General features: G+C 40.7%; 1 protein-coding gene across 1 annotated transcript in view; it reads left to right on the top strand.

Moving 5' to 3' along the window:
• Positions 1-17530, top strand: part of gpr176 (G protein-coupled receptor 176) — a 29747-nt gene extending 12217 nt beyond the window's left edge. Inside the window, exons 2-3 of the mRNA XM_055640744.1 lie at positions 291-543; positions 16384-17530. Coding sequence (XP_055496719.1) covers positions 291-543; positions 16384-17506 — 1376 coding nt within the window. The 3' untranslated portion in view covers positions 17507-17530. The remainder of the gene's footprint in view (positions 1-290; positions 544-16383) is intronic.

Here is a 17530-nt window from a genome sequence, read left to right as displayed (position 1 = left end):
ACTTTGACCTTGATGAGATCAACTGGAGGTTGTGGGATAATGAACATAACTTGCTGTATTCACAGGTCGGTGCGGACTCGGTGGGCTGAAGGACCTGTTTCTGTGCTGTATCTCTAAAGCAAAAGTAATGGATTGTTCATTCAATTGTTTTATCTTTTCAGTAAAACAAGTAAAATAAATTGTTTTTTGCTTTTCATGCCTATGTCTTAAATAATGTTAAAAAGACTGTGATTTTTGTTTTTTTGCCCCTTCATGTTTTTCACAATTCTGCCATTTAATTTTTATCACAGGGAATCTAATGGTGTTGTGGTCAACATGCCACACAACAATATTCAAGTCCGTCACAAATCGTTTCATCAAAAACCTGGCCTGCGCTGGAATCTGTGCGAGTGTTGTTTGCGTGCCTTTCGATATCATCCTGAGTGCCAGTCCCCACTGCTGCTGGTGGATCTACACGTTGCTGTTCTGCAAAACTATCAAATTCCTGCATAAAGTTTTCTGTTCGGTCACAGTTCTCAGCTTCACAATCATTGCCTTGGACAGGTAGGTAGCACCTTCTTACATATCTGCCATAATCCACTACAATACTTATTTCAAAACATTTACCAAGGCAAATGAAGATAGACACAAAGTGCGGGAATAACTCAGCGGGTCAGGCATCATCTCTGGAGAAAAAGGATGGTGACGTTTTGGATCAGGACCCCACTTCATGAGTTTTTTTTAATAACTTATACATTCACAGGGTAAGAGTATTGATGTTGAGGTTCAATCTATCCATTTTAGCATCTTGTAGAAACAAGGAAGTGCAGACACAAGTGCAAGCGCTGTAGTACCTCTGCAGGTCAGGCAGCATCTCTGCAGTAGGTGGATAGGTGATGTTTCTTCAGACTGATTGTGGTGGGGTGGGGCTAAGAATGCTTGGAGAGAGGAGAGGCAGGGCAAAGTGTGACAGGACAGATGAACACAGGTGAAGGGGGCTGTTTGAGAGGCAGATACTTGTAACAAAGGCCAGAGATTAAAACAGAAGGTGCGAGACAGAGGGATTGAAAAGTTGCGAATTGCGAAGCCAGAGGAAGGAATGTAGGTGGAGAAGGAGGGGGAGAAATGGGAGGGTGAGGGTCAGAGGTAGAAGAGTTAACCTAAAATTGGAGAATTGGAGCTACTCAAGCAGAATATGAGGTGCTGTTCCTCCAGTTGAGTATGGCTTCACTTTGGCAATAGTGGAGGCCCAGGTCAGGATGGGAACAGGAAGGTTGAGTTAAAATAGTTAGCAATCAGGAGATCCAGTCGGATCGAGTGTAAGTCATTGGTGAAATAATCGGCAAAGCTCTATATTGTTGGTCCATTTTATAGAGCAGTTAGAAGATAACTTCTTGGTAAGTTCAAGAAAATTGCACACTATCACCTTTTCAAGGCAAGATAAGAAATATATTTCCCCAATTAATTATCTACTTATCTCTACCCTTGTAAGCATTATTTTATTTAAAGTATGCAACAATGGCTATAAACTGATGTTTTGGGACTTTTGTTTAAGTTCATAGTAACTGTATTTATTATTTTCTATGATTGTTCTATGATTGTCTATAATGTGATCAGCCATGATCACATTAAATGGCGGTGCTGGCTCGAAGGGCCGAATGGCCAACTCCTGCACCTATTGCCTATTGTCTATTAGCCGCCATAAAAATGAACACAGTTCCATCGATTAGTTTCTTGTTCTCTGATCTACAAAGTAAATATTAGGTATGACACATTTTTCTTTGGCCTGTGTCTAATATCTCTGGAATGTAGGATAGTGAGCTGCCCATGAGTGGAGGAGAGTGTGAGGTGGAAATAAATGGGCACATCCATCCTCAGTGGATGCTTTACATCAGCAACTGTATAGGGTAAGCGAAGCAAACATTACAATATCAACCATTTGGCCTGAATAGCCTGTTTATTGTACATTAAATCTTGGTCTTTATCACCATCACCCCCCCCCCCCCCCCCCCCCCCCCTTTTCTTTCCCCCCCCATAACCAATCCCTTACTCTTGACCAGGTTTTGTTGTCATTCTTTATTGTTGACATTCAGAATATAAAATGGCCCTCGCTCTTCAGTAAGAATTTGCAATTTCATCTTTATTATCTGACTTGGCAGTTTGATCTCCAAATGTTTGTCAGTTTTGAATGAATCAGCTCCTTTGGATATGTTTGGCAATACCTGCTGGTTTAAATTTATGTTTTCTGGCTGGTCCCTGTGCTGATGTTTAGGATTTATCCACTTCCCTTTGTTTCTGGAGCCTCACATGATGATGAAGTTCTGTACAAGCATTCACTGGAATTCTGTGTTGGAGGCGAACAAAGAGGTTTCCTGGGCTCTATATATAGTATTTTTGCTCAGTCATTGTCACTAAGTACAAGATTGTGGAGATTGTGTGCACGGCAGACAAGCAACAGCAAATGATAAATGGAAGACAAGCTATTCTATTTATAGATTACAGCGTGAAATAAGGCTGATTGTTAATTCAGACACCTTAAGGCCTGGACAGAGTGGTTGTGGAGAGGATGTTTCCAGTATTGAGAGAGTCTTGGATGTGAGGACAAACGATACGATAGAACTTAATTTTATCCCAGGAGGGAAATTGATCTGCCAACAATGATAAAATTGCAATAAACATGAAATTAAAATGACGAGTGGAAAGGATTGGGGATGTGCAAAGATGGGGGGGGGGGGGGGGGGGGGGGGGGGGGGGGGAGGGGGGGTCTACTGACTCACCTTGGAATGAAACGAGATGAGGAGGAATTTCTTTCTTTGGTCAGAGGATGGTGAAATCTGTGTAATTCATTGACGTAGAAGGCTGTGGTGGCCAAATCCATGAATATTTTTAAGGCGGAGATTGACAGATTCATGATTGGCACAGGTTATCGGGAGAAGGCAAGCAAATGGGGTTGAGAGGGAAAAATAAATCAACCATGATTGAATGGCGGAGTAGACATGATGGGCTGAATGACCTATGGGCTAATTATGCTCCTATAACTTATGAACTTTTGAAGAAAGCCAGTTCCTCTCAGTGGCACAAAGTGACTCTAAACCTGTACGAGGTGATGCAATTTTGATATTTCTCCAAAGTAAAAATTCTGATTGTCAGACACTAAAATGCTGATTCCACAAAACCTGTAAAAATGGAGTGGGTGGAATCATTATCAATCATTCTATTGACATGGTAATCTCAATGGAATTAAATAGGATAAAATCACCCAGTGAACAAAAGCAACTGATGTGGATTGATCTTGAGGCAGTTGCCTTTTTATGTGGGCGTGGCATACACTACATTATAAATTATTCCTGAAGAAAGGTCTCGAACTGAAATGTCACCCATTCCTTCTCTCCAGAGATGCTGCCTGTCCTGCTGAGTTAATCCAGCATTTTGTGTCTATCTTCGAACTATGCTGTTCCGTTCTACACATTATAATTATAGTCATGGGCAAACTTAAGATCAAAGAGTTCACAGATGCTCACTGGGGGCTGCTTTCTGATGTTAATTGAAATCAAACAAAAAAATGCACCTAGAGTGAGCAAATTAATCCACGTACAATTTGCTTTAGAAGTAATGAAAGAGGCAATAAAACATTTCCTTCACTCACCTATGAGCCTTAATATATGACTGCATTCTTTAATGCAGTAAGGTTGTAACAACTGGTTGTTAAGTGTGTGCCAGTATTTTGCCCTAATAAATATCCACTCCGATGAGAGCTGTAGATAATGCAGGTTCCACTCATCTATCCTGATACAAATGACCAATCTTCTAAGTTCTAGAATGACTTGCTTCCACTCCAATTCTTAGGAGTGTTAGATCTCTGCGTGTGAATTCACCTTGACCTGAAATGTCACCTATTCCTTTTCTCCAGAGATGCTTCCTGACCCGCATTATATATGATGGTCTCGACCTTAAACGTAACCTAAAATATCAGGTGACGTTTCAAGTTGAGACCCTACTTCAGTCTCAGGGGAGAGGGAAACTGGAGGTATGAGGAGGTACAAAGAACAAAAGTATGAAAGGTATGAAAATAACAAATCAAGGCCAGCAAGGATGATCAAGGAAAGGTGGAGCCCACGGTGGCCTGTTGTTGGCTGTGGAAGAGAAGATAACAAGGTGGTACACACAGTGAAACTAAGCAGGAGGACATTGAAACTAGTAGAAAGACTAGGGTGGGGGAGGAACGGAGAGAGAGACAGAAGGAATGCAAGAGTTACTTAAAATTAGAGAAATCAATATTCATACCACTGCCCAAGTTAAATATGAGGTGCCTCACTCTGACAGTGGAGGAGACCCAGGACAGAAATGTCAGTATGTGAATGAGAAGGGGAGTTAAAGTGTTTGGCAATCCGGGAGATGGCATAGGCTATATACTTATTGTTACTATTGTTAAAACAGAGTTCATTGATAGCTCCATGGCAATGAATGTATATTGGTATCTACAGGTACTCACAGTTGGCTGATGTTGTTGGACTTTATTTATACATCTGGCAACTGCTTTTCACTTGGAGACTATTGTCAGCTCGTTTTGATCATTTCTGAACTGGAAACTAGCCAATCATAAAATGGCAACTTCTCAAGTTAAGCAACATTATTCTATTTATCACCTGTGATGTAATCCAAATGATTCAACTGCTTGAACTGCAGCACTTTCGACCCAAATAGTTACATAATTAACTTGGGAGTGCTATGATAAATTCTAATTTAGGTTTCAAAGTTTTCAAAGGAGATATCAGTTCTATATTTATCTTTACTTTTATGGATTAATATGTACAATTTTTAATGATGTGCTAGCACTTAATCTAAAAGATAATTATATCAAGCAAAGAAATGGGTTTGAATTCAGAATTTCAGGGTATTATAGGCAGTCACAGTAATTTATTTGTTAAGTGCATGGTCTGGTAAGAAATTAAAAGAGTTGCAAAGTAGGAACAATGGGGAAGGAATGCAGGAAACCATCCATTTTAACCATGAATGATTCACTGGTGTTCGATACCTTCATGCTTGGTTCACCATTCAATAAGCTCTTGGCTTAGCTGATGTCGACCTGGGCTCCTTTTTGTTTATTGGCGACCCATATGAAAAACACACGCATTGTGAAATCCAACTTTATTTCATTAAGTACACAGGAACATTCAAACAGCCAGCTGCTCGCGTCTGGCTTTACTGACTAGTGTGCCCGAGAGAGAGAGTGAGAGAGAGAGAGAGAGAGAGAATCTTTGTGTAGTACCATAATACCATGTAATGGGTGGCATGCACATATGTTTGGTAAAGGTTATAAATGACATGAATTAATAAGGGTTAATCACTTTTCCTCCCTTCTCTGTAATCCTGAAGAACACATAAGAAATAACAGGTATAGGCCATTCAATCCCTTGAGCCTGCTCTGTCATTCATAATTGATTCCATCTTGGCCTCAATGCCACTTTCCAGTTCTCCTTGCCACATACCCCTAGACTACCTTGCAATTCTAATGCCTGTCAATTATGGGTTGAATATATTCAATAACGCTTTTGGAGTAGAGATTTCCAAAGATTATTGCTTGCGTGGTTCAGAATTATAAAAGACTAGACCAAGTGGGACCCGTTGGGCCCCGTTCCCCCAACGCAATATTCCACCACTCACCCGCTCCCCCAATGCAACCCGTTTCCACCAGTCACCCATTCCCCCAACGCAACCTGTACCCCAAGGCAATGTTCCACAACTAATCCATAGCCCCTAATTGCACAGGTGTGGCTCATTTTCCCTCATCCCCCAACACTCCCTCCCCTCCTCTTCACCCTCCCTCTTCTCTCCCCTCCTCTCTCCCTGCTCCCCCACTCCTCACCTCTCCCCTATCGCACTAAACGCAATGTTTAAATAACATTTCTCCTCCTCCCCCTTCTCTCCTTACAACAATGTAAAAAATCTCTCATTGCACTGGGTGGAACACTATTGATGGGTAGTATATGTAAATGAGATGCCATTGTGATGTAATTGTCGGGTGGAGCACTGTTCACGGGCTTTTTATATAAATGAGATCCCATTGTGGCCTCATAGCTGCAAACTGCCAGCAACTGCAGTGCTCAAGTTTTCATCCTTTCTCAACAGGATTTTTAAAAGTTGAAATTGTGAATAACTTGTGAAATATAAAATCAATCTAAACAAAACTTGATACACCACACCACAGGAGAAATGCGAGTAACGTGGTTCAAAAATTGTAGCGCTCTCGTGTACTGTTTTGACGTAGTTCCGGGATCACGCACGCAGAATCACAAACAATATGAGAGTTATGTAATATATACTAGACCAAGTGGGACCCGTTGGGCCCTGTTCCCCCAATGTGGCTCATTTCCCATTATTCACCCTCCCTCATTAAACTAAAAAAAAACCCTTGCTGCCAGGAATATAAAAAAATGCACCCTCCCTCATTAAAATTAAAAACAAAATCCTTGCTGCCAGAAATATAAAAAAAGGATTGCAACATTGTAGCTTGCAATTGAACTTGCTAGGGCTGGTAGGACTGTGTCCTGGGATAGCAACATTGTAGCGAGCAGGGCTACAATCCCATTGTGAAGTTATTGCTGTAAGTGCCAGTGCAAAGGGAAGACATTTTTTCTCAAATTGGGATTTTGTAAATTAAAAAATGTGAATAACGTGAAATATAACATCAATCTGAAGGGAACTTGATACAATCCACAACACAACAATTGTGAGTAAGGTGGTCCAAAAATTGTAGCGCTATTGTGTACCGTTTTGGTGTAATTTGCGACATCACCGAATTAGAGATCACAGGCAGGCAGACAGACATGCATAGAAACAAACAAGATGAGAGTTTTAGTAATATACTAGACCAAGTGCAGACTCATTGGGTCTGCTCCCCCAATGGTGTGATCCCCCAACCCAATATTCCACCATGCACCTGTCTCCTCCAACGGAACTGAACCCGTTCCCAAATGTAAGATTTCAGCACTCCCCTGCCTCCCTCAGCAGCGGATTGAAAAAAAATTCCAATTGCACCTCCCCTGCCTGCTGCAGCAGTTCCAATTGCAATACCATTTGGCCCTCCCCCTCCTGTTGAAGCACTTGTTGTGATATCCCATTGAGGTGAAAAGTTCAGAGTGTTCCTGTCTTGCAACTTTGTTTTGAAGTGTGTTGGAAGCTGATAGGAAGGAGTGTATTGGGCATTGTGACATCACACGATGGAACAAATCAAAAGGCAGAAAGGCAGCCGGACCCCGGACGGCAGGCGGCAGCCACGCAGTTTTAATATATAACTAGACCAAGTGCAGACCCGTTGGGTCTGCTCCCCCAATGGTGTGATTCCCCCAACCCAATATTCCACCATGCACCCGTCTCCTCCAATGGAACTGAAGCCGTTGCCAAATGTAAGTTTCCAGCAGTCCCCTGCCTCCCTCAATTGCACCTCCCCTGCCTGCTGCAGCAGTGAAAAGTTCAGTGTTCCTGTCTTGCAACTTTGTTTCGAAGTGTGTTGGAAGCTGATAGGAAGGAGCAGCCGTCAACGAATCAAAAGGCAGGAAGGGATCCCTACTGCAGGCGGACGTCGGATGGATTTGAGTTTTATATATTAATAGATAGATAGATAGATAAATAGATTACTTCCACTGAATGGTGAATCAGTAAGAAGAAGTCATGAATTCAAAATTAATCCTTGGTGTAGAAAGATCAAGTTAAGGGTCATTCAGCGCAAGGGTCGTTAATGCAAGTGGTGATTGAAGGTGTGCCATTCAGAACTCCTCCTAGGAAATTAGATAGACACTTAAAGGGAACAAGTGCAGATTGATTGAGTGCATTATTCTGATGCAGACATACTCACATCAGCATTAGTTGAAACAGATATAACCTTGATTTTTTTACGTGTGCAGATAGCTAAATTTCAACACAAGGTATGTAAAAATGCAATAACATCTGCTTGATGCTCGAAACCATTAGTGTTTGTGAGGCTGCATTTGGTGCTGTCTGTTTGCAGCAACCTGGAGTCAATGGCATTTACCTAATTCTTGCAATGCAGCGAAATCCTGAAGCAATTTTATATAATCAGCCCAAAATAAACATACCGTCCATATTTCTTCAATAAAGCAGATTTTATAGCAATAATTGTGCCGGCAGGGTGGTGCAGCGGTAGAGTTGCTGTTTTACGGCGCCAGAGACCTGTATTGGACCCTGAGTACAGTTGCTGTCCATACGGAGTTTGTACATTCCCCATGTGAACCCTTGCATTAATAGGCGCTTGATGAGTAAGGGCGTCAAAGGTTGCAGGGAGAAGGCATGAGAATGGGGTTGAGAGGGAAAAATAGATCAGCCATGATCGAATAAGCAGACTCGCTTCTGGTCCTATGTCTTATGATGTTATGATCTTATGAACTCTGTCTTAGTGACTGGTCTCCACCACATTTCTTATTTTTAAAATGCAAACCATCTAATGTAACTGATAACAATTAGAGAATGAGGATAGCAATAAAGTGCAATTCAAACAATGCAAAAACACAGGTGCCATTACATAATGTTAACTTAAGAAAGGAATTCCACAGAATAACTTTTATAAAATAATACTCATAAGTTCCTGCTATTGTCCTGATGCACTGAGTTAGGGGCAAAGCTCAGACTTAAGGAGTAAAACATATTTGAGATTCATGTTATGTCAATTTGAATATCCTCCACAGATTCATTGAAGTTTGCAAAATCTAAGAAATTAGTTTATTACAAGACTGCATACACTGAGGGAGAGATGCTGTCACTGTTATTGCCCCATCCAACTCATACCTTTTTCCTGGAGTTGCTGTAAACTATGCAGATGTCAGCATCTCAGCCGCTATCCATTGTGGAAAGGTCTGCTCCAAGTCTCTCCACCAGTGGAGGAGCCATGCTACTGTGCTGCTCTGCAACTCCCACGTCACCTTCTGATAATTGACATTGATGCATACGATTACTCTGGCACAAAGCACCGACTAAAATGAACAACACCAACAGTATTTTCCAGCTGACTCTCAGCACCAAGTGCGGGTAACTTCGTGCCATGCCTCCTATTACTATTTTTTTCATCCAGCCAGACATAGATGAGAAAGCAACAAGTTTTCAGATTACAATATGAAACTAATAATGGATAGGAAAGGGATATGGGCCAAACGCGGGCAGGTGGGACTGGTGTAGATGGGCCATCTTGGTCTGCATGGGCAAGTTGGGCTGAATGACTATGACTGAACAGAATGTGGCTTTCTTTTTCCCTCAACAATACCAAAGAACTTGAAAAATTAAGAAAAACCTAAGTCTAGCCTAACAGAGGAGTTTAAAGGTGCTAAGGCGAGGTTAGAGTTGCAATTATCAGGGAGTAAGGATACCTTAGTTCGTAACCTGGTGCCAAGTGTAAATAGAGGGAGGAAGTGGAACTCAAATCAAGCAGTAGGAGAAGCACAAGCAGCTCTGAGGCATACTGACATTGTTGGTAAGGTGCAGCAAGGGAAAGGAGGCTTAAGGCTCAGCACAGGGAAACCAGTGTGGAGTAAGGCAGGTCTAACCATGGATCTTGGAGCAGAGCAAGATGGTCCACTCCTGCAAAATCCAATGGACTGACTTGTAGAACGCAACAGAGTGTAACTTCTGCCATTTCAGTAATCCCGACCCAACTTCAGTTATGCCTCTCGCAGTGCAATCAGCATTGCGGGGGAACAGTTTGCATGTCTTAACCATATAACAACCGTATAACAATTACAGCACGGAAACAGGCCATCTCGGCCCTACAAGTCCGTGCCGAACAACTTTTTTCCCTTAGTCCCACCTGCCTGCACTCATACCATAACCCTCCATTCTCTTCTCATCCATATGCCTATCCAATTTATTTTTAAATGATACCAACGAACCTGCCGCCACCACTTCCACTGGAAGCTCATTCCACACCGCTACCACTCTCTGAGTAAAGAAGTTCCCCCTCATGTTACCCCTAAACTTCTGTCCCTTAATTCTGAAGTCATGTCCTCTTGTTTGAATCTTCCCTATTCTCAAAGGGAAAAGCTTGTCCACATCAACTCAGTCTATCCCTCTCATCATTTTAAAGACCTCTATCAAGTCCCCCCCTTAACCTTCTGCGCTCCAGAGAATAAAGACCTAACTTATTCAGCCTTTCTCTGTAACTTAGTTGTTGAAACCCAGGCAACATTCTGGTAAATCTCCTCTGTACTCTCTCTATTTTGTTGACATCCTTCCTATGATTGGGCGACCAAAATTGTACACCATACTCCAGATTTGGTCTCACCAATGCGTTGTACAATTTTAACATTACATCCCAGCTTCTATGCTCAATGCTCTGATTTATAAAGGCTAGCATACCAAAAGCTTTCTTTACCACCCTATCTATATGAGATTCCACCTTCAAGGAACTATGCACGGTTATTCCCAGATCCCTCTGTTCAACTGTATTCTTCAATTCCCTACCATTTACCATGTACGTCCTATTTTGATTTGTCCTGCCAAGGTGTAGCACCTCACATTTATCAGCATTAAACTCCATCTGCCATCTTTTCAGCTCATTTTTCCAAATGGCCTAAATCACTCTGTAGACTTTGGAAATCCTCTTCATTATCCACAACACACCCTATCTTGGTATCATCTGCATACTTACTAATCCAATTTACCACCCCTTCATCCAGATCATTGATGTACATGACAAACAACAAAGGACCCAACACAGATCCCTGAAGCACCCCACTAGTCACCTGCCTCCAACCCGACAAACAGCCATCCACCATTACCCTCTGGCTTCTCCCATTCAGCCACTGTTGAATCCATCTTGCTATTCCTGCATTTATACCCAACAGTTTAACCTTCTTAACCAACCGTCCATGAGGAACCTTGTCAAAGGCCTTACTAAAGTCCATATAGACAACATCCACTGCTTTACCCTCGTCAATTTCCCTAGTAACCTCTTCAAAAAAATTCAAGAAGATTAGTCAAACATGACCTTCCAGGCACAAATCCATGTTGACTGTTCCTAATCAGTCCCTGTTTATCCAGATGCTTATATATATATTATCTCTAAGTATCTTTTCCATTAATTTGCCCACCACTGAAGTCAAACTAACAGGTCTATAATTGCTAGGTTTACTCTCAGAACCCTTTTTAAACAATGGAACGACATGCGCAGTACGCCAATCCTCGGGGACTATTCCCTTTTCTAATGACATTATGAAATAATGAAATATTTCTGTCATAGTTCCGGCTATTTCTACATTAACTTCCCTCAATGTCCTAGTCAGGACCTGGAGCATTTAAAATGTTTTAAAATGTTAAAAAGAATGTTTTTGTAATTCATGTAATCACATTGTTCACAACAGCTTGTATAAATGTGATATAAATGCATATAATTATATAACACACGCACATATATATATTTCTAGTTTCTTATTATTTAAAAACACATATATTCATTATATATATACATATGATGCATATATATATACACTTGTGACATATACGCACATAAATATATAACACACATATATATTCTCTTGTTTCTTTCTTGTGATCTCTAATTATATGTTGAGCAACTTTTTTCTTTCTTTCATTCATTCATTCAACCTATCTCTCTCTCTCCCTCTACGAAATCCTAATATTGTGAATAAAATATCAATATACACAAAGGCTGGCGGGACAGGAACAAGGGTTTGGTTTAGTCCAGGGGTCTGCAACCTTTTTTGCATATCGTGACTATCGTAACTTTTAAGAAACATTTAGACAGGTACATGGATTGGACAGGTATAGAGTACAGTCATAAGTTCACAACACGATGATAGCCTGAAATTTGGCAAAATTGTCTGCAATTTGGTAATCACATGCTGAGAAGTTTTGATATAAAAAATGAATAGATAACATTGCACTCAATAAATTCGGAAACTTATTGACATTAATGTGAAGGAAGGAACTGCAGATGCTGGTTTAAATCAAAGATAGACACAAAAAGCTGGAGCAACTCAGCGGGTCAGACAGCATCTCTGGAGAAATGGAGCAGGTGACGTTTCTTCTGACCCGCTGAGTTACTCCAGCTCTTCGTGTCTATCGTTGACATTAAGGTACATCCTCGTGAAGATCGAAGAACTGCCCTGCACTGTCTGATCCAGTGTACAGCGGATTTGAGGTTTTGTTAGGGTCACAGGTATTCCTTTAGCAAGGAAAATCCATCAACCCTCTGCAAGATTAGCTCAGTCTAAAACCCTAGATAAAATATTCAGGAGGGTGTAATGTACAGGAGATGAATCGCAGAGGTGCCTCCAAAGTAATTCCGATAGTTTTAATTACCGCAGTCTTTATTACTATTGTTAGAGAGCTTATACATTTTTAAAAAAAGAAGAGGTGCAGAGGTGCCTCCAAAGTAATTTTGATAGTTTTAATTACCGCAGTCTTTTTTTACTAGTGTTAGAGTGCTTATACATTTAAAAAAAGAATTAAAGTGTGGAACTGCTGCATTTATGATGAACCCTGCAATTATAGCAGAGCAGTACACTCCGCTTGTAGGTGACGCCGCCATGACAGAAGCCGGTTACGGGAATGTCGCTGTACATTACCCATCAGTTACGACGGCTTTTTCGCGGAGTGAACCATCTTGCTCCGCTCTAAGATCTTTGGGTCCAACAGAGAGGAAGAAATTAGTTGTAGAGCAGGTACGTCATCAGGAGGAAGTAGTGAGATGTGTAAGGGCAGTAGCTCAGGTTAAGCAGGGTCAGTGGATGAACTGGGAAAGTGTAGAAAAGAGGTTTAGCTGGACGGATCTGTGGTGCATGGAGGCGGGTCATGTAAGTTTCCTTATAAGGGCTATTTCTGATGTGCTGCCATCACGGCAGAACCTCAAACAATGGGTAGGTGGGGACCCGGCGTGTCCCTTGTGTTCAGAGGTGGCAACGTTGAGGCATTTTTTGTCAGGATATAGGACTAGCCTTTCTCAGGGTCGGTATACTTGGTGGCATAATCATGTATTGAAGTGCATAGATGCAGCAATTGAGAGGAGGAGAGTACAGGTGAATTCAGTAGGCATCAGGACTGGGAATGTAGCAATTTATTTTGTCCGTGAGGGAGAGAAAGGTAGAAGAGGGAAGTTTGCAGATAGGTATGAGTCAGGCCAGTTACAGGGATTGGGAGATGCGGGTAGATTAGGAGGAAAGCTTGTTGTTCCACAGGAAATAATTACTTCTACTTTGAGGCCTGATATAGTGCTATGGTCAGTTAGTCAGTGGATAATGTATTTTATAGAACTGACAGTGCCTTGGGAGAACTTAGTGAACAAGGCTTATGAAAAGAAAAGGCTTAGATAAGTAGACTTGGCAGCAGATGTTGAGCATTGAGACTGACTTTGGTGCCTTCCCACACAGTGGGAAACTTTGATTCTGCTGTGTGGGGATGTTTTATGTCAAATTCTATAGTGTGTGTTCTTTATTTTTTTTTATTGTATGGCTGTATGGGAATTTCATTTCACTGTGCCATCTGGCACATGTGACAATTAAATGTATCTTGAATCTTGAATCTTGGAGAGCAAGAGTATGTCCAGTAGAGGTAGGTTGTAGAGGTTTCATAGCGAGATCAACCATGTCGCTATTTGGAGAGCTAGGAATTTGCAGACAGAGTTTGCGTCAGGCTGTAAAGTCAGAGGCAGCAGAGCAAGGCAGTAGGTGGATTTGGTGGAGAGGAAATAGTGTCAGTTGGGGGCAGAAAGGAAACATATGACATGCAGTATGTGTATTTTGTTGCAATTGTAGGTATTGAAGGAGGGGGGTGTGGGTTGGGTTGGGTTCGGTTGGGACGGGACGGGTTGGGACGGGACGGGTTGGGTTGGGAGGCCAGAACTAACTTGAGCCTTCCCGAGGTTTCGTGGGCCTAACTCAACGAAACACCAATGAAAGGAGGTGTGCACTTGACAACCCCAATGATATACTTGCATCGACAGGATTAGTTTTTTTTAAAGAGCTAATTAATATGTAGGTAGCTGGGGTTTTTTTGCATATGGAGTCATTTATTGTAAATTGGTGTATTTAGTTAGATAATACTTTGGTTTTGGGCTTGGTTTTCTTAGTTGAGTGCTTATCCTGGAGTTTTAGCACATACTTTGTGTTTTAATTGTAATTTATAGATCTTTAAAATTAAGAAAAATCTAAGAAAGTATATTTGGAAATGCTTCTGCTTTTGAGGAACTCATAATGAACTGGAGATGCAAAACCAGTTCTGATTTAATGTATCTTCAAATTTCCGTAGGATTAACTGTTTTCCCTTCATGGTGTCTTGCAGTTTTGACATTATTCAGCCATTGACATGCACATTTCATACAAATTTTGAAGACAATAGTTGAATCAGCACAAAAATGAAACCAGCAAAAATTAATTGAATAATTTGAATTTGGTATGTAGTTGTTTGTAGCGAATGAGCTGGACACTGTATAAAAAAAATACTTATTGACTTATCAGAACTGAGCAATCATGACACTATTTTAGTTTTTAGAATCTGCTTTGCTTAATTAAAAATTGTACTCAAAATAACCACGTCCATCTTTTTGGTAAATCTTTTTGAAGTATAAATGCTGTATTGAATTAATAGGAGTATAGGAGTAAACAACACATGTATTGGACAGTATTGAGACTTCAAGAAACGGAGTTCAATATGCCAACAATATGTTCCAAATCAACACAAGTTAGGCCAAACTATATTTAGCAATGGGTAATGAGACATACATAGTTAATAATCTCCAGTAAGTAACCATTAACAATGACATAATGTATTCAAAATCAATATTTGGTTTCAATTGAAATAGCACAACAGTGTTGCCACGGTTTAAGTTTTAGCAAGGGATGAGACAGTGAGTGAAAATTAATGGACAACAATTTAAGATGCAAAACTGTTACTGGGGAAAAAGATTATTAATAACATTGAGATTGGCCTGGTAAGGGTGGGTGGGAGTTGTTGGGAGTGGTGAAAGAGGTGGTCTTCATATAGACAAATTAAAAATGCAGAAATTACATGTAGAAATACTCATCCAATTTTTCAGTATCCCATATTTGTTTTCTCCATATAACCCTCATTCATTTTGGCCATTAGTATCTAACTCCTTCAAAATATTCAAAGAGTTGCCTCAACTTCCAATTGTGGTGGAAAATTCCACAAGTTCACCATTCTCTTGAAGAATAAATGTTTCCTTGTTTTACTCCTATATTGCCTACTCCATATCCTTAGGCAGTGCCCCTGTAACCACCCATGATTACCGTAGTAATCTTATTTCATATGCCTCCAATTTGTTTAATGCCATTCCTAATAACATCAGTACTATTTGGGAGGTTGTATATATTTCCCACTAACATTTTCTGTCCTTTGTAGTTCTTAGCTCCACCCCTACAGGTTCCAAATTATAAGAGCTTTATATATTATATTATATATAAATTATATATCCTTCCTAACTGTTATATTAATCTCATTTTTAACCAGCAACAATTCCACCTCCTTTTCATTTTTCATTTAAAAGTGAAAAAAAATATTAGCCTGGATGGTTCTTGACTAATATCTGTTACAGTTACGATTCCATGAAGGGTGGAACAGGCCTAAGAGGATAAATGGTTTACTCTTAATACTACAGTCTACTTTATGTCACAAAACAAATAGATAAGGTAACTTTCAGCAAAACATTCAGAGTTATTTATTTTCAGATGGAATTCAATTTTCTTACTATTTATAATGAAATATATCAATTTGATTGTAATTAAGAACAGGAAGATTTATTTTGTATGTATTTTGTCAAGAGCTTTTGTTATCTTTACATAACAGATCTGGCAAATGTGGTTTGGAGGGCATCTTTAAGACTGAGTTACTCGATCAGAATAAAGCAATTGGAGGTACACAGTAACTGTTAGGACGGCACCATTGGATTCAGAGAGTAGCTGGGGGGAATCAACAAGAGTTAAGTGTAATCGTTACAACTGGAGAGCATTCCTGAGCTACCATCTACCTCATTCGAGACCCTTGAAATATCTTTGATCGGACTTTACTGGACTTTATCTTGCACTGAACTATATTCATGTCATTCCCTTTGTCCTGTATCTGTACACTGTGGATGGCTCAATTGTAATTGAGTATTGTCTTTCCACTGACTGGTTACAACGCAACAAAAGCTTTTCACTGTACCTCGGTACATGTGACAATAAATTAAACGAACAAGAGAAAAAGAGTTAGAACAAACAGTAAATAATGTTCGAGAAAATCAGAGTAAGGAAGTGTTAAAATAATTAAATTGCACAATTACAAACATTTCTAAAAGCATGTGAAGGGTGGCATGACTTTGATGCTAATAAAGAGAGTGAGCGACAATAATCCCTGCATTCACTGACTTTTTTTTAATTGCAGGTACTACTCTGTCTTGTATCCTTTAGAGAGGAAGATTTCTGATACAAAGTCCAGAGACTTGGTGATCTACATCTGGATTCACGCAGTGCTAGCCAGTGTTCCAGTTTTCGCAGTGACCAGTGTTTCGGACATCTATGCCATGTCAACATGTAGTAGCTCACGGAGCCATTCCTTTGGACATCTGGCTTATGTAATTATTTATAACATCACCACAGTGATACTGCCCATAGCAGTGGTATTTTTGGTCATGATTCTGATCCGTAGAGCTCTCACCGCCAGTCAGAAGAAGAAAGTAATTATTGCTGCATTGCGGACTCCTCAAAACACAATTTCAATTCCATATGTTTCCCAGAGGGAGGCTGAACTGCATGCTATGCTACTGTCTATGGTGCTGATCTTTATTGTTTGTAGTGTTCCTTATATAGTTTTTGTGATTTATCGAATCATTTTTAATATCGCTGACATTTCTGTCTTTTTGATGCTGACGGCAATCTGGTTGCCCAAAGTTTCTCTGCTCACCAACCCTTTACTCTTCCTGACGGTCAATAAGTCTGTTCGGAAATGCCTCATGGGGACCATGGTCCAGCTCCATCGCAGGTACAGCAGACGTAACATTGTAAACTCTGATGGCCTTGGTGAAGCCACACTTGAGCCTGGAGTTCGATCAGGCAGCCAATTGCTCGAAATGTTTCACATTGGGCAACAGCAGATTTTCAAACCTTCAGAAGAGGAGGAGGATATGAATGAGATTAAGTCTCTCGCATCAAATGAATGCCAGCAGAAAGAGTTACCGACCGCCAGTTTGGAAGTGGAGCAGACGTTAGTGGAGGCATTAACTCCGCAGATTAACAATGACCTGGGGGCTGTGCCAGGAGCGGCAGCAGTACCTCCAGATTCAGATGCAGTTTCTGACAAGTATGCAATGCAGTTTGGCTTTGGCCCATTCGAACTTCCTCCACAGTGGCTGTCTGAGACACGGAATAGCAAGAAAAGGCTTTTGCCCCCTTTGGGTAACACACCAGAAGAACTGATTCAAATGACTGAAAAACAACCAAAGTTCAAAACAGAACGCAAGATTAGTAGGAACAATAAAGTCAGCATCTTCCCCAAAGTGGATTCTTAGTCCTTTGATTTAGTCCAACAAGCA

The sequence above is a fragment of the Leucoraja erinacea genome, chromosome 9 (genome assembly GCF_028641065.1).
Source record: "Leucoraja erinacea ecotype New England chromosome 9, Leri_hhj_1, whole genome shotgun sequence".
NCBI lineage: Eukaryota > Metazoa > Chordata > Chondrichthyes > Rajiformes > Rajidae > Leucoraja > Leucoraja erinaceus.
The sequence above is the reverse complement of the archived record's forward strand: the minus strand, read 5'-3'. Positions and strand labels throughout refer to the sequence as shown.